Source organism: Vombatus ursinus, unplaced genomic scaffold (assembly GCF_900497805.2).
Source record: "Vombatus ursinus unplaced genomic scaffold, bare-nosed wombat genome assembly UNPS02014894.1, whole genome shotgun sequence".
In the NCBI taxonomy this organism is placed as follows: domain Eukaryota; kingdom Metazoa; phylum Chordata; class Mammalia; order Diprotodontia; family Vombatidae; genus Vombatus; species Vombatus ursinus.
Window position 1 is genome coordinate 309,734 of NW_020954672.1, and position 24,212 is coordinate 333,945.

At 41.3% G+C, this 24,212-nt stretch overlaps 2 protein-coding genes across 2 annotated transcripts in view; one reads left to right on the top strand and one right to left on the bottom strand.

Moving 5' to 3' along the window:
• The window catches only part of LOC114028732, a 36,607-nt gene extending 31,875 nt beyond the window's left edge, over nucleotides 1–4,732 (bottom strand). Inside the window, exons 1-2 of the mRNA XM_027843008.1 lie at nucleotides 4,644–4,732; nucleotides 1,682–2,214 (exon numbers count right to left, since the gene is read on the bottom strand). The gene's annotated coding sequence lies outside the window, so the exon portion shown is untranslated. The remainder of the gene's footprint in view (nucleotides 1–1,681; nucleotides 2,215–4,643) is intronic.
• A 93-nt stretch (nucleotides 4,733–4,825) lies between these two features.
• The window catches only part of TEP1 (telomerase associated protein 1), a 53,073-nt gene continuing 33,686 nt past the window's right edge, over nucleotides 4,826–24,212 (top strand). The window contains 10 exon segments of the mRNA XM_027842953.1: nucleotides 4,826–4,900; nucleotides 6,961–7,257; nucleotides 13,342–13,623; nucleotides 15,445–15,657; nucleotides 15,935–16,069; nucleotides 18,329–18,490; nucleotides 19,828–19,986; nucleotides 20,798–20,875; nucleotides 22,069–22,193; nucleotides 22,479–22,636. Coding sequence (XP_027698754.1) covers nucleotides 6,985–7,257; nucleotides 13,342–13,623; nucleotides 15,445–15,657; nucleotides 15,935–16,069; nucleotides 18,329–18,490; nucleotides 19,828–19,986; nucleotides 20,798–20,875; nucleotides 22,069–22,193; nucleotides 22,479–22,636 — 1,585 coding nt within the window. The 5' untranslated portion in view covers nucleotides 4,826–4,900; nucleotides 6,961–6,984.

The following is a 24,212-nucleotide window of genomic DNA, read 5'->3' on the forward strand; positions in this document are numbered from 1 at the left end:
TTGAGGAAACTGAGGCAAACAGGGATTATATGTGATAACTTGTGTGATCCTTGTCCAGGATCACACAGCTAGTAAGTGTCTGAGGCCAGATTTGAACTCATCTTCATGACTCCAGGTCCAGCACTCTGTCTACTGCACCACCTAGCTGCCTCTGGATTTAGAATTGGAAGCATCTCAGAGAGCATCTAGTCCCCCTGTACTTGAACAAGAATCTGCTCAATTACATATCCAACAAACAGTCATCTAGACTCTGCTTGAAGGTCTCTAGTGAAATAGCCCATCGCACTGTGGGAGAACTCTAAGAAGTATATTCAGTAGGGGGAACATGTTTTGCTTTATTGTGCTCATGTAATATAGGGGTCCTTTCTTTTTATTAGGTGAGGGGAGGTGGGATGGATGGGAAATAAACGTGTGTTGTTGTTTAGTTGTTTTCAGTTGTGTCCAAGTCTTCATGACCCCATTTAGGGTTTTCTTGGCAAAGATACTAGAGTGGTTTGCCATTTCCTTCTCTGACTTATTTTATAGATGCCAAAACTGAGGCATACAGGATTAAGTGACTTGCCTAGGGTCATACAGGTAATAAGTGCCTGAGGCTGGATTGGAAGCCAGGTCTTCCTGTCTTCAGGCATGGTACTCTATCAGCTGTGCCACCTAGCTCCACATCATCTGTCCTCCTCATCTCTGCCATTGCTTAAGACTCCAGCACAATCCTTAGCCATTATAACCTTCTTCATTACCAGCTCTTAGATGAGCATTTCTTCATTATTGTAAGTCAGGTTCATATGACAATTCCATCCTGAACATCAAACATTCTGACACTATTGCCATACCTGTCCCAACTGAACATCAAAATTTCAAGACTTTTTACAAAATTGTCTGTTGCATCTACTGGCCCCCAATCAAATCATCAGTATCTTCAAATGGCAGGCTGTTGTGATGGTGGAGGACGACCTGAAGGTAGCTCCAAACTTCTTTTAATACTTTTAGGATGACAATCTTTTCATGGATAACATCTACTCCTGAGGGCTAACCCATCACTCTTGTGCCTTTCAGCCTGTATTGACAAGGGTCAGGAGCACAAGGTAGAAGCCACTTGACCTGATTTCCTCTATCCAAAATACAGTTTTCCTTGTATCTGGAGTTAGCTGAACTATGGGATGAACTGGAAAGCAAATGTTCCAAGGCCTATGGGGATGACTAGATCTGATGGCTATGGGAGCAAGCATGATGAATTAAGGAGCATGGTAGAATGAATAGGGTCTTGGATTTGGAGTCAGAAAGACTGGTGTTTAAATCCCACTTAAACACTTATTAGTTGTATGACCATGGTCAAATTATATAATTTTCTGTCTCTGTTTTCCTCATCCGCAAAATGAGGGGGTTGGACTTAATGGCCTCTAAGTTCTCTTTCAACTCTAATTTTATGATTCTGTGATAACCAATCACCTTTAGTCACAAGGGGGTAAGCCAAAGACAGTTCTTTGACCATCAAGCTGAACCAGGGTTTTGTACCTTTCCACAATTAAACCTATCCTACCTGAAACAGGAGACTCATGATTGAAACTTCTCTCCCCAGGAATATATTGTCTCTCAAAGTAAATGTAGAAAAGAAAAAAGGCAAGCAGTAGCAGGAGTTAGGGAAGTGCAGGCACATTTACTGGGGACAGGAGAGTTTCAGAACCTTTGTTGTAGATATTACGGATAACATCAAGTTAGGTCTTCCCCAGAGTGGCTTGTCAGTTTTCTGTTCCAAGGCCTGTGGGTATACTTGGCACCTCCATAGGAAAGCACTGGCAATGACTCAAGAGAGAGTTTGCAGTGGAGGCCATTCTGAGGAATGATGGAATCTGGTCCAGAGGCTGTATTGTTCTTTTTATACATTTCCTTATCAGTTCCATTTTTTTCTTTTCTTCTTTGATGTAGCATTCCACATGTTTTCTAGACCTCGTAAGAGAAGTTGAGACATCTTTCCTGTCAATGATGGAAAAATTTTTCTTGAAGAAATACTTGGGCACCTGGGTTTGGCATGACAGAGAGGAGAAATCCAGTTTGGCTTCCTCCAGGAAAATCTTCAGAAAATTACAATCTTTAGAGAGTTCTCTCTTACTGGGCATTCCTTCTCCTTATGGGTTTTTCCTCTCTAGATGTGTGTCTTTTAACCAAGGTTCACTTTTCCATTTCATTTCCCATCTTTGGTACTTAGTTTCTTCATTTCTAAATTGAAAACACTGGATTAGATGACATTTAAGGTCCAATCTGGCTCTAAATTCATGATACTACTGTAAGGATGGAGTCAAAACCACCTCATCCCATTGTGATGGTTCATACTTTAACAAGATGATAACATGTTTTAATCATTTATAGACCTTAGACCAGGGATGTAGATAGATTTCACAGGATTCATGAACTTGGGGAAAAACATTATACTAACTTCCAACTGAATATAGCATTTTCTTTAATTATTTAAAAACATTTTAAGAAGGGGTCCATAGGCTTCATCAGACTGTCAAAGGGGTCTTTGATACAAAAAAGCTTATGAAGCCCTGCCTTAGACTAAACTTTTGAACTGATTCATATCAATGACCAAGAATTGTGATTGGATAGGTAAAAGAAACTTGGTCATATTTCAAGGATTGCCTATAAATGATCAGTTTAGGACAGGGGTGGGGAACCTGCACCCTTAAAGCCACATGTGGCCCTCTAGGTCCTCAAGTACAGCCCTTTGACAGAATCCAAACTTCACAGAACAAATCTCCTTAATAAAAATGATTTGTTCTGTAAAACCTGGACTCAGTCAAAAGGCAGAATCCAAGGACCTAGAAGGCCACATGTGGCCTCGAGGCCGCAGGCTCCCCAACCCTGGTTTAGGAGGAACTTGGGGGTGAGGGATGATGGGGGTGGAAGAGACGAAAGTCCTTGGTTTCTGATTAGAGAAGGACCTTGTGAGCTCTGAGGGGCCTAGAGGATGTTGAATCTGCCATCTTCCCATTGGTGCCTAGCATCATCCCTTCTTCTCTTCCCCCAATGCAGAGGTAGTTCCATTTTCTCTTTGGTGCCCTATTCATATTCCTAGATCATCTGGTGGCAATGTCTGTTTCAGGAGCCAAGGACAGACTGGATGCATGGTTCTGGGTGCATCTAGCAAAGAGACTTATACCATACCTAAAAGGAACTTCTTGAATATCCCCCAAATTGGGGGTGAGGTGGGATAGGAAGGATTTCCAGCATTCAAGAGCTGTGACACATATTCCATCTCAGCTTGATTCCACTTTCCCCTGGACTCTATATAGTTGCGGGCAAGAGTGTCACAGATATCAGGGTATATTTTGTACCAGCTGCTCTTATTCTATCTTCTTAGTAAATACTCATTTCTAAAATCTACTTAAGGTTGGCTGAATAAATTGATTCTCAACTGATAATCCAAGTTAGGGGTAGAACTCTAACCTTTTTGTGTCTTTTTTTGGGGGGGGGGACTTGGGTTATATTATGATACTTATTAGCTGTGTGACTGGGTAAATCATTTCAATTCTGTTTCACTAGTCTCATTTATAAAATGGGGATATTACTTGCACATCCTTCCTCCTAGGTCTTATTGCAAGGAAAGTGCTTTATAAACCTTAAAGTCCTTGAGAAATATGAGTTGTTACTGGTTTTTGTTTGTTTGCTTGCTTTTTGGTGAGGCCATTGGGGTTAAGTGACTTGCCCAGAGTCACACAGCTAGTAAGAGTGTCAAGTGTCTAAGGTCAGATTTGAACTCAGGTCCTCCTGGCTCCAAGGCTGGAGCTCTATCCACTGTAGCCGCCCCTGTTACTGTTTATATGATTACTGCCAACCAATTCAATTCAATCCAATAAATATTTATTAAGCAAATACTATATGCCAAACAAGGCAACTAGGTAGTACAGTGGATAGAGCTCTGGGCCTTCAGGCAGAAAGACTCACCTTCCCAAGTTCAAATCTGCCCGCTGACACTTACTAGCTATGTGACCCTGAGCAAGTCACTTAACCCTATTTGGCTCAGTTTCCTCATCTGTAAAATGAGCTGGAGAAGGAAATGACAAACCACTCCAGTATCTCTGTCAAGAAAACCTCAAATGGGGTCATGAAGAGTCCATAGAACTGAAAAGACTGAACAGCAACCGCTTGTGTGAGGCACTTAGCTAATCGCTGGGTATGCAAAAAGAGGCAAAAGACAGCCCCTGCCCTCAAGGAGATTACAGTCTAAAGGGGGGGAAAACATGCAACCAAATATATACAAAGCAATCTCTCTCTTTCTGTATATGTGTGTGTGTGTATGTGTATGTATATATATATGTGTGTATATATGGGTGTGTATGTATGTATGTATGTATATATACACACACAGCAGAAAGTAATGGCCCTCAAGGCCACTGTGTTTGGGCTACTTTGAGCTCATTCTTCCTGGATCGAGCCTGAGGGTAGCTATCCCTTTAAAGCTAACTCGCACAAACCGTTTAGAGTAGGGCTTTGTTTCCCCAAGAGTCATAGAGGGCTGGAGTTTTGAGTCGTACTTGCTGGGGAGGAGACACACAGGCAAACAAGCCTGCAGGACCCTTCCCGTGCCTCCTGAGCCTGAAATCTCAGTAAGTCCTTCTCTCCCCGAGGCTCACCCCAATCCCTACCTCCGAGTCTAGGCTAGCTGGTTTTGTCACCCTCCAGCCAGATTTCTCCTCGGTTTTCTGCAGTCTCTGCCCCATACCTGCTGACAGCTATCTGATCTCCCTTCCCGGCTACCAGGTTCTTGCTTCCCACTCTGGGCAGGAGGAGGAGCAGCTGGGCTTCTTCCGGGTCCTGCCAACGCCCTTCCCTCTTTCTAGCCAGGATTCTTTCCTGCTGGGCTGTTTCTGTGGCTGTCTTTCCAAGGAGGGCCTGTGCACAGGTAACCAGCCCCACTCCTTCCTGCGCCCCCACTGTGGATCCCCAGCTCTCCCTTACTGTGGTCTCTACTGGGAGGGAGCCAGCCTGCCCTGACCGATGGGAGGCTGGAACAGGAGCCTGGTGCTGGGATGGGCTGGACGACCCGGGAGCCAAGGGGCTGCGGCTGGGACAATGGGGTGCCCTTAGATCCTCAAAAGAGGGGACCTCCAGTCATCTCTGCTCTTTATGCTCCCAGGAACAGAAAGGACTGACCGGAAGTCCTCCCCACTGTCCTTGACAGAGTTTGTATTTTGATACCCTCCCCTCTCCTTTAGGAAAATTCCCTTATCTATCATAATTTAGCTCTCTAGGCTCTCGGTGTGCCCTCCAAAACTTGTTTGTGAGAAAGGGCCCAATATACTCATTCCCAAAAAAAGTATTAGAGTATTTTAAGAAGTCCAAATAGTTTAATGTGTTATTCACCTGGGGGTGTTTGCATTTCAACAAGGGATAATTTCTAAGGAAATGAATCTTTAATTGAGGAACTTGAGGGGAGGGAGAAGAGAGAACAAGCACTTAAGCACCTACTACATGCCAGGCACTTTACAAATATTATATCGTTTGATCCTCATAACAACCCTAGGATGTGGGTGCTGTTTTCATCCCCATTTTACAGTTGAGGAAACTGAAGAAAACAGAGAATAAGTGACTTGCCAAAGGTTACACAGCCAGTAAATGTCTAGGGCAGGATTTGAACTGGGGTCTTTCTGACTTCAGATCCAGAGCTCTATCCACTGTGCCACTTAACTGACCTTCTAATAACACCAGATGCACCATCTTTGCAACCTTTGCACCAGGCCACTGTAGACCTGGAGGACTTAACTTCTGCTTCTCTAAGCACTGGAAAACAGGGAGTGGCCTGAAGGGTCTGATTATAAAATTATCTCAAGGCCTGAGAGAGCAGCTCTGCTTGGGTGTGTAGGGTAGTAAAAGGGAATGTGCTTGGAGCACTGAACAGCAATTACTCGTCACAGCACGCTACAGGCCTGGAATGTAAATTTGGTTCTTTACTAAGCCTGGTATCTAAGCTACCAAGATCATACTGTGCATATAGTTTTTCTGTTCCAAATGATATAGATATTGAGGTGCCACTTCCTCCTTGAAGCCTTCCCTGAATGAAAATGATTTCTCTCCTCAAAAAATTTTAGTGCACTTATTAGAGAAGCTTAATGACTTGCCCATGCCAGGTCTGTGCTAAGATTTAAACACAGACCTTTCTGACCGCAAGTCCAGCATAATACCCACCATGCCTCAAAGGCTCTTATTTTTAAAGCATTAATATTTTAAATGTATAGATTGAGGTGGGGAACCTGCAGTCTCGAGGCTACATGTGGCCCTCTAGGTCCTCAAGAGCTGCTCTTTGCCTGAACCCAAACTTCACAGAACAAATCTCCTTAATAAAAGGATTTGTTAGTAAAACTTGAACTCAGTTAAAAGGCTGCGGACCTAGAACACCACACGTGGCCTGGAGGCCAAAAGTTTCCCACTCCGGATAGATTAACGGAAAAGGGACCCAAGTCAGGTAAATGCATTTCTTATGTTCTCTATTAGATGATAAAATCCTTGAGGACAGGAGCTCAATTGTTTATTTGTTTTCATGTCCCCAGAATGAACATGGGATCATATTGTAAGGATTTAATAAAAGCTTTCTGAATTTTAATTAGAATATTAACACACAAACAAACCTTTGGCACATGACCCTTTTCCTTGTAGCTTATTTTTGTTTTTATTTTTCACTTTAGTACCGCTAGGCTTTTTCTACCCTGACCCCTTTCATTCCAGCCTTGCTTTCCCTTCCCATACTCCCCCACCCACCCACCCACCACTTCTCCCTAGTAGTAACTTGGACCATTCTGGTTTGGAAAAATCTATCATTGGATCATTCTAGTTTGGAAAAATCTGTCATTGAGTTCTACTTCTTTGTGCCCTGAAAAGACAGGATAGCTAGGATGAAAAGTTGAATGGTTCGCCCATACCCATCCATTGGGGAGATCTATACACTGAGTCTTTCTCTCCACTCAGGCACCTACCTGCCAGACCAAAACCATGAAGAGCAAAGGTCTGGAACCATCTGGACAACCGGCCATTCTCTCTCTGGAGAACCATGTCCTGACCCAACCATCCAGCCTGCAGAGTACTGCTTCCACTAGCCACTTGCTTCAGCCCTTCCAGCCATCCCACCTGTCTGAGGCTTCCTTGAAGGGCATGGATACCAGAAACCACCTCCTCTCAGAGCCTGCAGCCTGGAAGGCCCAGAACTTCACTCAGGGCCACTTCACCAAATGGCCTAAGAGGACTCTGGAAGCAACTATGTCTCTGGTAACAGCTCCAGGCACTAGTCTTGACCCTAAGAATCCCTACTAGACATTCCTCACCTCCATATTCCATACCTCAGTGTCTCCTGTGTGTGCTGCAGTGATAGCTGAGGCTGTGTATATAGGTGTGTGGGTGTGAGTGTCTCTTGTCCTCATCTTTACCTCAGAGCCTCAGTGCTGCTCCTATTTCAAAAAATCTTTTATCCTTTGTAAAATCTCCCTTATCATCCCTACTCGGACTGGACCTCTGCCGTTGTCTCAGGGGATTATTGAGTAGACCAGCCCCTACTTTAAGAGCTTATTATCAAAGGGAGATAGAGAGGTGTATCATGTTAGAAATTCTCAACGTGTAAGTTTAACAGGGACATGCCTGATGGTAGGAATACACTTTACATGAAGCTCTTAGTTCCTGATTGAAGTTTTCAGGATATCTATTTTCCTGTGCCTGTGGCAAAAGGTTATTGCCTCAGATGGGTGACAAACTTGAGTGGAGGTGTCCAGGAGCGCTGGGATCCAGGTTTATTCCTGAATCCCTAAGGAACAAGGAAAGATGACTTTCTAGAGCAGGGCTTCTTAAACATTTTCCACTTGTGACTCCTTCAGCACTTCTTAAACATGGGGGTCTCAATCCACAGTTTAGAGCACGGAGCTGAGGCTGAATAGTCTGATACTGTTCTGTTAGCAGAGTTAGCAGAATCATTTAGCAGACGATAGGGAAATCACTTTGATCAAGCACTTTGCAGGGATTAGGATCTCATCTCTAAGCAATACTGTGGGAAGCAATATGCTTTGAGATTCACATTCCCCAAACGGGGTACGTACAGCCCTTCTTTTCTGGTGAGAAACCAGAATGAGTTGAGTGTAGTCTTCAGTGCAAGAAACATCCTTGTTTAAAGACAGGGCATCAGGCTGTTTTGACTTGGCTCTCTGTAATCATCACTTTTTGCTTCACATCTTAAAAAAGTGTAATGAAGGTAGACTGAGATATACACACTTCAAGCAAAACCAGTGACACATAAAACTTTTAAGAAAACAGGTCAGATCGGCAACCTCAGTAAAGCCAGTGACCCTGATAAGGGAGAGAAAACCTTCTTTATTGATACACAACAAAGAAGAGGTTTTGGAAAGGCTTGGAACATCGTGACTGGCTACACTAAGAAAGGTGGGCTGGAGGCTAATCATGCTTCTCTCTGACAATTAAAGAATGTTAATTGTTTTTATGGGATCCATCTGCAGCTTGTACGGATCATTGCTAGGGGATCAAAACTACCAGGCTTATCTCCTTGGAAGAGATTAAAAACTCCCCCCATTGCACAAGGATGGGCAAAAACCAGATGACATATTTTGGGGGGATGGTACCAAGTTAACTTGTGGGGTTTAAAGATAACAAATCAATGTCCTGGAACTATCCCATAGGCTACTAGTATGAGAGACAACTTTTCTTTTAATTATAACTTTAAACTAATTCGGAGGAAAAGCTCAATTCCTGAGAGATAGACAAGACAAGGACATAGAAGGTAAGGACATAGGACAAGAACATAGAAAGGTAACTTTAGGCAGATGCAGACTCAGTTATAAAAATCAATACAGTATAAAATCAATTACATTGTAGAATCAATACAGTAGAAATCAATATAATAAAAATTTGAGGTAATATTAATTTTGACCTCATCCATGGGGTCTTAGAAATGTCCTTAGATTCCTCAGATCAAGTATTAAAAATAACTATAAAATAGGACTCCTCTATTTAAATCCCTCCACAAACCTTTCCTCTTTTCTCTGTTGCCCTTCTGAGGCAATAACCCTATGCTAGCGGCACTCAGATGAATGGAAGTTCTCTGAACTTCAATCAGACCTCCCCTTGAGACCCAGAGACTAATGATAAATGTAGTCCTTCCTTCAGATGTAATTAATAATAATAATAATAGTTAACATTTATATAGTGTTTGCTATGTGCCAGGCTCTGTGCTAAGTGCTTTATAATTATTATCTCATTTGATCCTCACAACAACTCTGGGAGGTAGGTGCTGTTATGATGCCCATTTTACAAATGAGGAAACTGAGGCAAACACAGGTTAAATGCCTTGCTCAGGGTCACACATCCAGGTCTGAGGCCAGATTTTAACTCTGGTCTCCATGACTGTAAGCCCAGGATTCTATCTACTTACCACTTAGCTACTCTATTACACATGTTCCTACATAGATATGCTCCTACATGTAGTATATATACAGGAAGCTAAGTATGTACAGATATATATCCCTATCATTGTGTATCTTAATGCACATGCCACAGTTTAAATTTGGACCTGACATCCGAATCTGCACCTCAAGGCTTGGCTTGACTAGTCATTAGAATAGAACTAATTGATGATAGGCCTGAGTTGCCAGCTTGACCCTTTAACAAGGGTGGGCTCTAAACTAACAAGATTGTAATGTCCATGTGGTTTTCCTATATGGATTGATGTAATAGCTAAGGTGCTACTTTCTTCTTGAAGCCTTCCTATCTGAAAGAGACTTCCTCATGAAATTTTTTTAATTAATTAATTTATTTTTAGTTTTCAACATTCACTTTTATAAAATTTTGAATTCTAATTTCCCCCCTCTCCAAGACAGCATGCAATCTGTTATAAGCTACACATGTACAGTCTTATGAAACATATTTCCACATTAGTCATGTTGTGAAAGAAGAATCAGAACAAAAGGGAAAAACCACAAGAAAAAAAAAGAAAATAGTATGTTTCGATCTGCATTCAGACTCCATAGTTCTTTCTCTGGATGTGAATAGCATTTTCCATCATAAGTCTTTTGGAATTGTCTTAGATCATTGCATTGCTCAGAAAAGCCTTCATGAAATTCCTGAAACGCTAACTTAAAGAAGATACAATTTGTTCATGGTCGCTGTCATGATGGAAATTAATGTAAACTGAGGCACAAAGTTCCAAGCATGTTCGGTTTATTGGTGAGTCTAGCAATTACCAATAAAAGCATTCCTCTAGCTCTTCAGTAGGACAAAAGACCAAAAGGTGATGCATGCAGCTTTTTTTTTTTTTATAGTTTTGGGAACTAGAAGAGAGCAAAGAACAGGATGTAGCACAGATGGAAAACAATATGATTGGGTGCAAAGTCTGAAGTGTCATAGATGACAATGTAATTATCTGGAAGTTTGGAATGCAAGGCTAGCAACAACCTTTCTCTCCCTTTCATTACTGTGCTATGGAAAACTCATTGGTGATGTCCACCTGTATGGTCAGTTAGTGTCACAGCAATAACAGATCAGACTTTCTTGAACGACAGTCAGTGTTGCAGAGATAACAGACTGGACTCCCTGGCAACCACCTTCATCCTTCAAGGATAACAGATCTCTTCTAATAGTACAAAAGCAACTAGTGGTACAGAAAGAAAGTTTTCTTTCAACCAAAGTGATTTATAGGGAAATTTAATCTTTAAACTTAACTCACAGAGAAAAACTGAACTTGTGACCTCATGAACTTCTGAACTTAACTCAGAGACAAGGAAACATGGCATAGGCACTAACAGAATGTAATGAAATAGAAAATTAAATATTTGATTTTCTTATCAAACAGTAACTGAGGAGAGATTGAATGCAGATCTTCCTGACTGTAGGTACAGAATGCCATCCACTATGCCTTAGTGCCTTTCATTTAATCCATTGTGATACCATTTTAATGTAGAGATAAAAAGAAAAAGAGACCCAGGTAAATGTTCATATCCCATCCCCTCTGTTAAACTGTTAACTCCTTATGAGAGGAACCATTTATTTGTTTTTCATATTTCTAGAGTTATCATTGTGCCTTGAACATAGTATGGATTTAATGTTTTCTTTTATTTTCAGTTCCAAATTCTTTCCCTCTTTCCACCCCATCCCCCATCCATTGAGAAGGCAAGAAATATGATATACAAATATACACATATACACATGTATGTATATATGTATATATTATGTATACACACATACATATATGAAGTTATGCAAAATATATTTCCACATTAGCCATGTTGCAGGGAAGCCGGGGCGGGGGGGGGAGGGGGAAGCAAGAAAAATAAAGTGAAAAAAACATGCTTCAATCTGCACTCAGAATTTATCACTTCTCTCTCTGGAAGTAGATAGCATTTTTCATCATGAGTCCTTTGGGATTGTTATGGACCATTGTATTGATCAAGTCTTTTGCAGTTAATTATTATTACAAGATTACTGTTACTGTATATAATGTTCTCCTAGTTCTACTGACCTCACTTTGAATTAGCTCATATAAGTCTTTCCAGGTTTTTTCAAAGCCATCTTGCTCATCATTTCTCATAGTACAATACCATTCAATCACAATCATATACAACTTGTTCAGCCATTCCCCAATTGATGGGCATCCTCTCAGTTTCTAATTCTTTGCCACCACAAAAAGGGCTGCTATAAATATATTGTACATATGAGAACTTTTCCTTTTTCTTTGATCTCTTTGGGAACAGACCTAGTTGTGGCATTGCTGGGTCAAAGGGTAGGCACAGTTTTATGGTCCTTTGGGCATAGTTCCAAATTGTTCTCCAAAGTGGTTGGACAAGTTCACAGTTCCACCAATAGTCATTAGTGTCCCCATTTTTCCACATCCCCTCCAGCATTTGTTATTTTCCTTTTCTGTCATGTTAGCCAATCTGATAGGTATAATGTGGTACTTCAGAGTTGATTTAATTTCTCTAATTATTAGTGGTTTGAGCATTTTTTCATATGATTATGATGGCTTTGATTTCTTCTAAAAACTGCCTATTCATATCCTTTAATCATTTATCAATAGGAGAATGGTTCTTATTTTTATAAATTTGACTTGGTTCCCTATATATTTAAGAAATGAGACCTTTATTAGAGAAACTTATTATAAAATTTCCCCCCAGTTTCCTGCTTTCCTTCTAATTTTGGCTGCATGGATTTTTTGTGTGTGTGTATACAAACACTTTGATTTAATGTAATCAGAATTATCCATTTTACTTTTATGATCCTCTTTATCTCTTGTTTGGTCATAAACCCATCCCTCATCCATAGATCTGACAGGTAATTTTTCCTATGCCCCCCTAATTTGCTTATGATATCACCCTTTATGTCTAAATCACAAACCCATTTTGAGCTTATTTTGGTATACAGTGTGAGATGTTGGTCTATACTTAGTTTCTGCTAGACTGCTCTCTAGTCTTCTCAGCACTTTTTGTCAGATAATGAATTATTGCCCCAATAACTTGGATCTTTGGGTTTATGATGCACTAGATTACTGTGGTTATTTACTTCTGCATTATTATATATCTAATTGGTTCCACTGAGCACTCTGTTTCTTATCCAGTACCAAATTGTTTTGATGCTTACCACTTGGTAGTATAGTTTGAGATCTGGTGCGACTAGGCCACCTTTCTTCACTTTTTTTTTTCATTGATTCCCTTGATATTCTTGACCTTTTGTTCCTCCAGATGGATTTTGTTGTTATTTCTCCAGCTCAATGAAATAATTCTTTTGTAGTTTGATTAGTATGGCCCTGGATAAGTAAATTAATTTAGGTAGTAATATCATTTTTATTATGTTGGCTCAGTTTACCTATAAGTAATTAATATTTATCTAGTTGTTTAGATCTGTATTTGTATGAAAAATGTTTTGTAATTATATTCATATAGTTCCTATGTGTTTTGGCAGGTAGACTCCCAAGTATTTTATCCTATCTGTAGTCATTTCAAATAGAATTTCTCTATGTCCTCCTACTAGCTTTTTCTGGTAGATTTAATGTTTTCTTAATTTAAATCATAGTGTTACCATGAAAACTGCCCTTTGGTGCACACTCCTTTCTTTTCCAGCTCCATCATTTTTCTCCTTAATGCCCCCAGTTTCTCTCTCCCCAGACTCCTTTCATTCCTGTTCACTGTCTCTCTCAACTAGTAGTACCTCTGGAACGTTGATCCCAGTCCAGAAAAATATCCTGACTTGGTTCTGCCTGTTGTCTCCTGAATTGACAGGACAGCTGGGATGAAAAATGGAATGGTTCTCCCCTGACCATACCATTCAGAGGAGTCTGTACACTGAATCCTTCTCTTCTTTCAGGAATCTACATGCCACTCCCAAGCCATGAAGAGGCAAAGTTTGGAACTATTTGGACAGCCAACTGTTCTCTCTCTGGAGAACCGCATCTTGGCCCAGCCACCCAGCCACCTGCTTCAGCACCTCCAACCATCCCACTTGACCAAGGCTTCCCTGAAGTGCGTGGACACCACTAACCACCTCCTCTCAGAGCCTGCAGCTTGTAGGAAACAACACTTCCCTGGAGGGACCCTGGATTACTGTGCCACACACCCCAAGGGGACTCTGGAAGCAACTAAATCTCTGGTAACAGCCCCAACCACTAGTCTGGACCCTAAGGATCCTTATTAGGCATTTCTTGCCTCCATATTTCTGTGCCTCAGTGTGCCATAATTGAGGCTGTGTGTACATGTGTATGCATGTGTCTGCTTAGTCTCTTGAGAAAAGCAAAGGAGAGCCACATGGAGATTTTGCAGTGGTAGTGTCCAGAGCCCTAGAGTCCTGAAATATTCCTGAGACTCCATAAAGCAAGGAGACACAGCTGCCAAGAGCAAAGATTTGAGGCTGGATGTTAGGAGAGTCAGTCTTCAAGAAAGTATTCCTGAACTGAAAGTCCACACCCTCTTTGGTCTGATTCCTGAGAGAGAGTGGAGAGTAGTGGATAGGGCATTGGACTTGGAGTTAGGAAGACCTCCCCCATAAACTTACTAGCTGTGTCACTTAGCATAGTGCCTGACACATAATAAGCACTTAACAAGTGTTTTTTGACTGATTTGTTGATTAATGTATGACTGACCAAGTCTCTTATGCTTTATGCTTCAGTTTTCCCATCCATAAAAATCAGTTGGACATAGTGGCCTCTAAATATCTCCTCCTTCCTCTAAATATATCGTTCTCTGAATCTTTCTAGTCTGAAGCAGACTACCATGATGTTATGACATTCATTTCAGCATAAAAATAGTTAGCAAATGAATAGGGAAAACATTCTCCTCACATACATCCTGGGAATTAGGATCTTATCCTTAAGTATTGTGGGAAAGCAAACTGCTCTGAGATTCACAGCCCCAAAATAAGGAAGAGTCTTTATCTTTCTTTATGGAACCCGAATATTCCATATGTCCAAGGGGTTTCTCTTCAATATGAATTATTTTCTATGAATTAAAATTCCCCTCTCTATGAATACTTTGCCATGTTGATGATATTAGAAAAATTTCTCTCTAGTACTTATTCTATAGTATTGAATAAACTTGTCTAAGTTGTGGTATAGTCTTCAGTACATATCCTTGCTTCAAGACTGTATAGCTCAGTGGCTGGGGTAGGGGTGGTAGGGAGAGAGGGAGAGAATTTGGAACTCAAAATTTAAAAAGAAAAAATATTTAAAGTAAATAAATAATTTTTTTTTAAAAAAAAGATTGCATTGGAATTGAGCTGCTCTGGCTAAGCTCTTTTCAGCTATATTTCATTGTTACATGGCATCTTAGTAACATGCTTATGTTTAGACTCCCAGACCAAAAAACAGGACTGCAGTGGTCCCTCCACATGGCTCTTCTTTTTTTTTTCTTTGTTGCCCTCCTGATATATCACCCCATCCCACTTTCTCACTATTTCAAAAAAATGGAAGTTCTTAGGACTTCATCTAAGCCTGTCCTTGAAGCCCAGAGACTCATGGGGAATGTAGTCCTTCCTTCAAGTGTGCCCTATTAAATGTACTAGCCCTTACATATGTGTGGTATGTAGATAGGAGTGTAGATAATATTATATATTCCTATCCATTTTTATGGACAAGGCACAACTAAAGTCTGAACCTGATATCTTAATCAGTACACCAAGGCTGTCATCAGGTGTTTGCCACACAGCATCAAAAGGAACTGCCAGGGGCAGGTAAGCTCCCATGTTGTGTCCTCAGCTCTGGATAAAGTGTTAGTATTGGAAGGGACACACAAGTGGGACATTCTAAAAATCAGAGTGATTGATATGTAGAGTCACAGCCTACTTCTGAAGGATGAAAGTTTGTTTACTGGAAGGTGGTTCTGAAGTCTCCCCATGCCTTCTTTCCCTATCCCATCTGCATGGGATCAGTTCAAGGATCTGTCTGTGAGTGAAACTTATGCCTCTTCCATCCCCCAGGATACCTGGTCCCTCTCCAGAGAAGAAGAGCAACAGCAGCAGGAAGAAGAGAAAGAAGAAGAGGAGGAAGGAAAGCAAGTGGAAGAAGCAATTCCTCTTTATAACCTAAGCTTGGGGGAAGGATGGGAGTCAGAAGAGATGACTCTGGAGCTTGCTCCCAGGGACTTTGATGCCCAGGATGAGAACATGGACCAGGCTTTGCAAAACAAGAAGGTGAAGGGCTTCAAGATTAGGGGAAAGTAGGGAGGATGGGGCTGAAACTGGAACCAAGGTAAGTGGATACTACGTGGGAATGCCTGTTCCCACTGGGTTGGAGGAGCAATATGGGCTGGTGAGGAAGAGGAGTAAGTTTTTGGTCCTCATATTTCCTTGAAGACTTGATTAGGTTGGAGTATCACTAAGTCTGAGTGTAGCAGTCTTTGTTTTTTCAAGGTCCTTGCCCTGATATACCTATGCTTATCTCCTGTCTTCTCTTCCTTCTTTCCCCAAGATGCTGCTAATCACCAAACTGTGCTGTGCCCTGTCCTCCAAGGCAAACCTACTGGATGCTGAAGACCCCACCCGGAACTTCCTGCTTCAGCTCTGCACAGACCTTGCCCTTTTAGAGCCTGAGTTCATTCTAAAGGTACTTGGTGGGGAGTGATTTGGGAGTGGTTTGCTAGGGCATGATGAGTTTTACCTTAGGGAACCTGTTTCTTATGGAGAGTGTGGGGAACTGTCTTTAGGGAGTAGAGGAAATCTGGATGAAGCTAGGAGTCTAGGATAGAGGAGTGTAGTCAGTCATTCAACAAATGTTGAGGATCTAGGTTTAAGAAACTGTCCTAGGTGCTGAAGTGATACAAAGAGGACCTCCTAATTCTGACTTCACAGGGTTTACAATCTAGTTAGGGAGATAAGATATATTTACAAATAACTACAGAACAGTTTTTGTTAAGTGTCATGTGGGTCGTATAGACAGTGAATGCTATAGCAGTTTGGCAGTAAGAGAGAATACTTCTAATGGCGATCAGGAATGGCTTCATGAAGGAGATGGGAATTTGACTGAGCCTTAAAGGATGAATTGATCCTGATTACAGGAGATGGAAAGGGGGGAGCACAAGGCATGAACAAAAGTAGAGACAGAAAAGAACAACCTGGATTTGGGAGACTAGTAAGTAGACGAGTGATGGTTACAGCCAGAGATATAACTAGTGATTTTAATGTCAAATACCAGTACTACAAAGTATGTCTAGGGCAAGAAACATAAAAAAGAACCTCAAATCAATTATTTAAAGTAAATATAGTTGCAGAGATTGATCACAGGGTTGGACCCCAGACCTCAGAACATAAGGTCCTGTAGGGAAAGAGGTCCTGGGAAAGTGCTCCATGAAGAATCAATAGATGCTCTGGTACTCTGCCCCACATCCCCAAGACACTGGGGAGATGCTGTTAGACGGCATGCTGCCAGGAAAGGGAACAAAATGAGGCTAAGGTGGAGGGGATATCACCAAAGGTTCATACCATTTGGTGGCTTCCTAATTTAACTATTCTTGTTAACTAGGTACTAAAGTCAATTTTTAATACATTATGTTTATATTTTGGGGTTTTATCGTCATAATTTCTCTCTGAATCCTCTCTCTCAGAAAGCCATCTTATATAACAAATAATATTTTAAGACAAAAAAGATGAAAAAAATCAGCATAACTGACCAATACATTGAAAAAGTCTAAAAAGATGTGCAATGTATATTTGTGGATCTTCCATCTCTGCCAAGAGGTGGGGTAGAAGTGTACTCTATCTCCTCTTTTGAGCCATACTTATTCTTTATAATTTTTTTTCACTTTTGATGGGTTTTTTTTGATGATTCCCTTTACATTATTGCAGTCATTTTGTTTATTGTTGTTTTGGTTCTGCTTACTTTATTCTGCATCAACTCAGATCTTTCCATATTTCTCTGTATTCATTACATTATTTCTTAAAGCAAGTAATGTTCCATTATATTCATATATAATTTGTTTAGCCATTCCCCAATTGATGGATATCTGCTGTGTTTGCTAGTACAGAAAGTGCTGCTATAGATTTTTTGGTGTATACAGAGACTCTCTTTTTATCAATGACTTCTTTTGAATATATACTTAATAATGAAATCTCTGGGTCAAAGGGTATGGATGTATTAGTCACTTTGCATAATTTCAAGTTGCTTTCAACAACAAAATGGTTTACTGGTTCACAGCTCCAAAAACAATTTGTATTTATTTTCTGGAGTACTAATGCTATTGGTGCCTTCTAAATTTCAGCAGCCCTTGGCAAAGCTTTGGTTGCTCTGCCTTAGTTGAGGCTCTAGGTAGGACTTGTGAAAGGGAAAAGGAGGAAATAAAGCTAGAAAGATAATTTGAGTCCAGATTACAGAGGGCATTGAATTTCAGGATACCAAGTTGGGGTTTTATCCTGTAGACAACAAAAGGAGTCATTTTAATTTTTTAAAAAAATTTGGAGTTTTCCTTTTCCAATTTTATTTTATTTTCAGTTCCAAATTCTCTCCCTCCCCTACCCAATAAGAAGTCAAGAAAAGCAAAGCACAAATATGTATACAAATATACAAATATGTATAGTCATTCAAAACAAATTCCCTCATTAGCCATGACGCCTCTACCCCACAAAAAAAAGAAAGAATAGAAAATATGCTTCAATCTGCACTTGGAATCCATCCATCATTTCTCTACCTAGAGGTGGATATCATGTTTCATTATAAGTCCTTTGGAATTGTGGTTGGTCTTTGTGTTGATCGGAGTTACAAGGAGCTATTTTGAGGAGAGATAAAAGTAGAACTTTAGGAATTCTGTGAAGGTATCGATAAGAGAAGGAATCAATATCCCAGTCTGACCTTGCCCACCCTGTGTCCTAGGCATCCCTGTATGCACGACAGCAGCTCAATATTCGAGATATAGCCATCATGGTCCTAGCCATAGCTGCCTACCTACCTGCCTGTCGTCCCTATGTGCGGAGATATTTTTGTGCCGTTGTCCAGCTGCCCTCTGACTGGATGCAGGTGGCCCGATTTTTCCAGGTATGTCCAAAAGGGATCCTTACCTTTCTTTTGCCTTCACTCTCATCTTTTGTCCTCACTCTCATTGAGCTCTCTCCTCTTTGCCTCAGCTATTATCTATATCTAGAAAGAATCTTTTTGCTCCTAGGTCTCTACTCTTCACTCTCCTATTCTCCCTTCTTTAGGCAGTATAGTCTCTCCTTGGCACACATAGGTAGGAAGGAAGGAAATAACCAAGTAAGCATTTATTTATTAAGTACTTACTATATGTCAAGTAACACTGGGCTGAGCTCTTTACAAATATTATCTCATTTGATCCTCACAACTATCGCTGAGGTAGATGCTATTATTATCTTCCTTTTACAGTTGGGAAAACTGAGGCAGAGAGAGGTTAAGTGACTTGACCAGGGTCACACAGGTATTAAAATATCTGAGGCCAAATTTTAATTCAGTTCTTCCTGACTGCAGGCCTGGAGCTCTATCTACTGTGCCCTAGCTGCGTCAATGCTCCTCTTGTTTTGTAAGACTTCCTGGGACAGAATTGCTCCAACTTCCTTCTTCACTCCTTCTAGTTTCTCTCATTATTTCTATTCTCCTGGAAAGTCCTTAAATTTCCCTAAGATTATAGCATTTCAGAACTTGAAGAGACAGTCTTCTCACAGAAGAAGAGCCTGTGGCCCAGAGAGGTAGAATAATTTCCCCAAGGTCACCCAGTTTGTGTCAAAGCTGGAACCCAGGCCTTCTGACTTTTTGGCCAAGGTTCTTTGGCTCAAACTAAAAGAAAATAAATTCACCAGCAATCATATTTTAATTTCTTCTAAATATAAGCTCACATTTTACTTTTTTCCCCCTCTATTTCTCCAGTCTCTTCCTGCAGAGTCCCATAGGCTTTATCTCTGGCCTGCTGTATTTTTATGTTATTTGCATTGCATCTTCCTCTGATAAATTGTCCTGGGTGACTGACACATGTAACCTGCCCAAGGCCACAAAGAAAGAAGTGGTATAGCTAGGAATAGAACCCAGATCTCCTTATGTCTTAGCTGGTGCTCTTTCCACTGTATAGTACTGACTTTTTAAAAAAAAAAAACAAATTCTGTTCGGTCTTCATTGAAGCTACAGCATAGAGGATATTCATAGATTGACCTAAAGCCTGTCTCCTTTCCACCTCAGTGGACCCTTGCCCTCCTCCTTCCTTTTTTCCACTCTGCTTACTATCCTCTGACCCTGTTCTGACTCCTAAAGTTAATTATCCCTTCAATGCTCTAACTCCATATTTTGACCCACTCCCCCCATCCTCAATCTGTGTGTTGGAGTTTGAGGCCATTCTCACTCTTTGCAGTCTTTTCTCTTACTAACAGAACCTGGCTGGGGAGCCCGATAGGAAGCTGGTACCTATGCCTGCCTGTCTCCGTGCCGCCATGACTGATAAATTTGCCCAGTTTGATGAGTACCAGTTGGCTAAATACAACCTTCGGGAACACCGGGCTAAGAAAAGACGCCGGGGCCCCCGACGTCCAGTCAGTGACTTTTTCCTGTCCCTAACCATAGATATAATCTGGTCCCCCTTCCCCTTTGTGATCTCCTAGGAAGAATAAATCAGGAACCATTCTGCCTCTGGGGAGATGTAGATTGAGCAATTTCTTCCCTAAGAGCTGTTCATCACCTGGGAACAAAAGGGACCAGACAAGTCAGAGGGGAATGGGGTGATGTGAAAAGAGAGCACCTTCCTCCTAAAATTGGGGAACTAGGTCAGTCAGCCAATTGTTGTTGTTTGTCCTTCATTCTCAAAGAGGACCATAACATCAGGAAAGTGATGCCATGACTTGCAAGTGAATTGGATTTAAGTTAGGGAGGGCTGTGCAAGGTCACCAGCCTCACTTTCTCCCCTGGAGTCATCTGGGTCCAGTGGCAAGATAGAGATCAGGATGACTGGAGATGGCCCCCCAGTCAATCAATAAACATTTATTAAATGCCTACTATATGCCAGGCACCATGCTAAGTGCTGGGGATAAAAACATGAAAAAGATAGTCCCTGCCCTCAAGGAGCTTACAATCCAATGAGGGAAGACAGCATACAAAGGAAATCTGAAAAGTGAGTTGGGTAGGAAGGGAAGGTACCGGAGTGGGCATTATAGACAAATCCAAAGGAGTTCAGCGCAAGTGGGAATTGGAGAGATGGCTGGCCTGGGCTGGAAGGTTGGGAAGGAGCTCTCCATTTTACCCTATGGTGACCAAAGCATAGAATTGAGACTTCAGTGCCAGAGAAGGGCTGCAGGAGTGCTAAAGATGAGCAGTACCCTAATTACTGCTTTCTTGTCCACACTACAGAGGTCAGAAAAAGTGTGCCGAAGGAAGTGGTACAATTCGACTAGAATATACAAGACCTTTTATTATCATCAAAAAGCGGTGAGTTCCTGGTCACAGGACGCTCTGTGGGGAGGTGGGAGAGTGGTGTCCGTCCAGAACTGCTCACAGTGGAAGAGGGGAGAAACATGTCACAGTATCTTAGCTGATGGCAGTCATCTGGATTGAGCTTCTAAGAAGTGTGCATTTCTTTTCCCTTCATTTCACTCTCTCTTGTAATACACTCTATTGCCACTAGGTGTCGGTAGGTAAGCATGTCTCACCTGGTGAGTGAATTCATGATCTCAAGGCAGCATGCCATTCCCCAAGAAAATTAAGGTAGTAATCTGTGCCAGGAATCTCAATGACCGCTGCAGGGGTACATTCCACTTTGGAGATGTCTTAGTAGATGCTGTGGAGTCGCTTGCAGCGTATGGAGGTTAAGTGACTTGCTGTTGTCACACAGCAATAGAGTATTTGGATTTGAACCCAGGTTTTTCAGTCTCTAAGCTGATATGCTATATAAATTAACCCCACCATACTGCCTCCACTGGAAATTTAAATAAGTAGATCAACCAGTGAACGACAGCAAAAAGTTTGAATTTTAATGATGTTCTAGAGAGCTTGATCATTAGACTAAGCATATCAATATCACAGGAAATGCTCGCAGAACGTAAGTTTAAAAAAAAAAAACAACCCTAATAATACTGCCAAACTTTCAGGATACCTCACCACGACATCTTCAGACTTGTATTCTGTTCTCTCAAATCTTTTCTCACATGGTGACTTTTTCTCTATTTAGCTTAACAACTTATCCCAGATTCCTTCAGAGAAAATTCCAACATCCAATTTCTGTCAGTTTTCTGTCTTCCTCACAGCCACCTTGCTCTAGTGCCTTAGTTATCCAGCAGGTCTGAGTGAAAATTATAGTTTCCCTCTGCTCCAGAATATTCTCTGTTCCCTTTCTCCCTCTTATTTAATAGATAAGACCATGCATGTCAACCCTTCATAAGTTTAACATGCATAGAAGAGGTACAGTGATAACGAAGTGTTTTTGTTAAATGACAACACAGCTTAGTGCTCATTTCCTTCTATTTTCATTGGCGGCATGGGGGTGGTGTTGGGAGAACAGTTAGGGATTCAAGGTATAGGGAACAGGATATGTAAGGGAATCTTAGCTCCCTGTTCTCTCTGAGGCAGAGAACTGTGGCCATGGATGAAAATGTTCCTTTGGGGCCTTGCATGTATCCCTACAGTTTATGAGAACCTATAATACACAACCAGTGAAAAAGAAACCATCAGATTTTACGCTGAAGAAGTTAATACAGCGATTGCATATCCGGGACCCTGTACAGAATGTCAAGGCCCTGCTGGGCTGCAGGTGAGTTAGGTACAGCCCTGATTCCCAGGGCCAACAGACCCAAAATCACAGCAAGTCATTCAGCTCCCTCATAGCCCTTTACTTTTAAATCTGTTTTGTCCATGCCCTCAACCCCATGAACTAAAACCTCAGCCCCTACAATAATGACTAGGGAGCTTTGGCTCAAGTGTTTTGCTAATTAGATCACAGAACCCTTTCTTCCTCAAGCTCACTCCCAGCTGCCCCATACCTAATGTCTGAAATACTAAAGCTATCTTCTCCTCTCTGTCTTCCACCCCATCCCAGGTACCCTTCAGACCTGCAATCTTTCTCCCGGAGCCGTCTACCTGGTCCCTGGGATTCCAGTAGAGCTGGGACCCGGATGAAGCTTCCACAGCCAGAGACCTGGGAGCGAGAACTGAGCCAGAAGGGGAACAAAGCCTCTGTCTGGGAGGGACTCATTGGTATAATTAACTTTCCCTATTTAATGGCCCACTTTTCTTTATATGTAGTCTGAGCCTTATGGAATAGTATCTCTTCATAGTTCTCTCTCTGTGATGTTCCATTACTGAAATAGAATTGAATTTGCAAGGGGTACTATCTAGTGGCCTGTTGGGGTCCTTTTTTTTTTTTTTTTGAGGCAATTGGTGTTAAGTGACTTGTCCAAGGTCACTCAGCTAGTAAGTGTCTGAAGCTAGATTTGAACTGAGGTCCTACTGTCTCTAGGGCTGGTGCTTTATCCACTACGCCACCTAGCTGCCCCCATTGGGGTCTTCTGGAGTCATGTTTATCATTTAGAAGACTTCCACCTATTGTATGGTGGTACCTGTTGAGGGAAGAGTGTAGCTGTTTCTTAGATAATGCCTTAGAGTATTTGGTACACACTCCAGTCTGCATTCTCTTTATAGAAATAGAGCTTTATTTTATTTTAGGTGAGGCAGTTGGGGTTAAGAGACTTGCCCATGGTCACACAGCTAGTAAGTGTCAAGTGTCTGCAGCTGGATTTGAACTCAGGTCCTCCTGACTCTGAGGCTGGAGCTCTATCCATTGCGCCAGCTAGCTGCCTCAAAATAGAGCTCTAAAATAGGACAAATATTATGTAAATGGCCATCACATTTATATGCTTTCAATTTAAGGGAAAGTACTATTTCCTTTAGGAAGAAATACAACGAACTGGGGCAGGTTGCTGTCTGCTTTCAACTTTTTATCATATGCATCCTCTGCTTAAGTTGCTTCATTTTTGGCTTCATGGACTGTGTATGCTTTTGGTTAAATTCCCCCTGATTAGGAATCACAAATACACAAAAATGGATCTCTGCCAGAGCTACCACTTCCTTGATTTACTGAGAACATGAGATGGGGTAATTAGGTTTGGCAAATGTACTACCCTGGCCATTGGGTCTTTATAATTTCAGCTACCCCATCTGCCCACAGAGATAACAAGTTTACTCCTAAATCTAAGGAGAATTTGTTGTTACCTTAGGGGTTTTCTTTTCCTCTTTAGGAAGCCTTCCTTCTTGACTTTCTTAATGTAAACCTGTAAACACATTTTCAGTGTAACAAAATCATTTTTTAAAAATATCTTTTGGCTATACTTTCCCTCAGCTGCCTTCCTATTGCTTTTCATACCCATGAGGTCTTAGGAGAGATGAAGCCAAGCTCCTTCTTATGCTTCAAGAAATTATCAGTCATCTACTTTTGCTGCTTGGACCACTGTTGAAGGTTTCATGTATTCAACCTTGAGAGATACAAATGGGCATTTATTTACTAAGTTCACCATAAACACAACCTGGTAGATGTTATTGACCACCAGTCTAGAATGTTCATCTAGGGGCTAGCTAAATATGATAGTAACATCTAGATAGGTCATGACAAATGTCCCTAACCCCTTTCACCTATGAATCTTTAGGACAAGATAGACACACTTCTTAGTCAAAAAGGAAAAATCATTGAAGTTGTATATACCATCTGGATCACAAGTACCCTTTTTTGGCTAGCATTTCTCATACAAGGCATTTTCCAGTATCTTTAACATTAAAC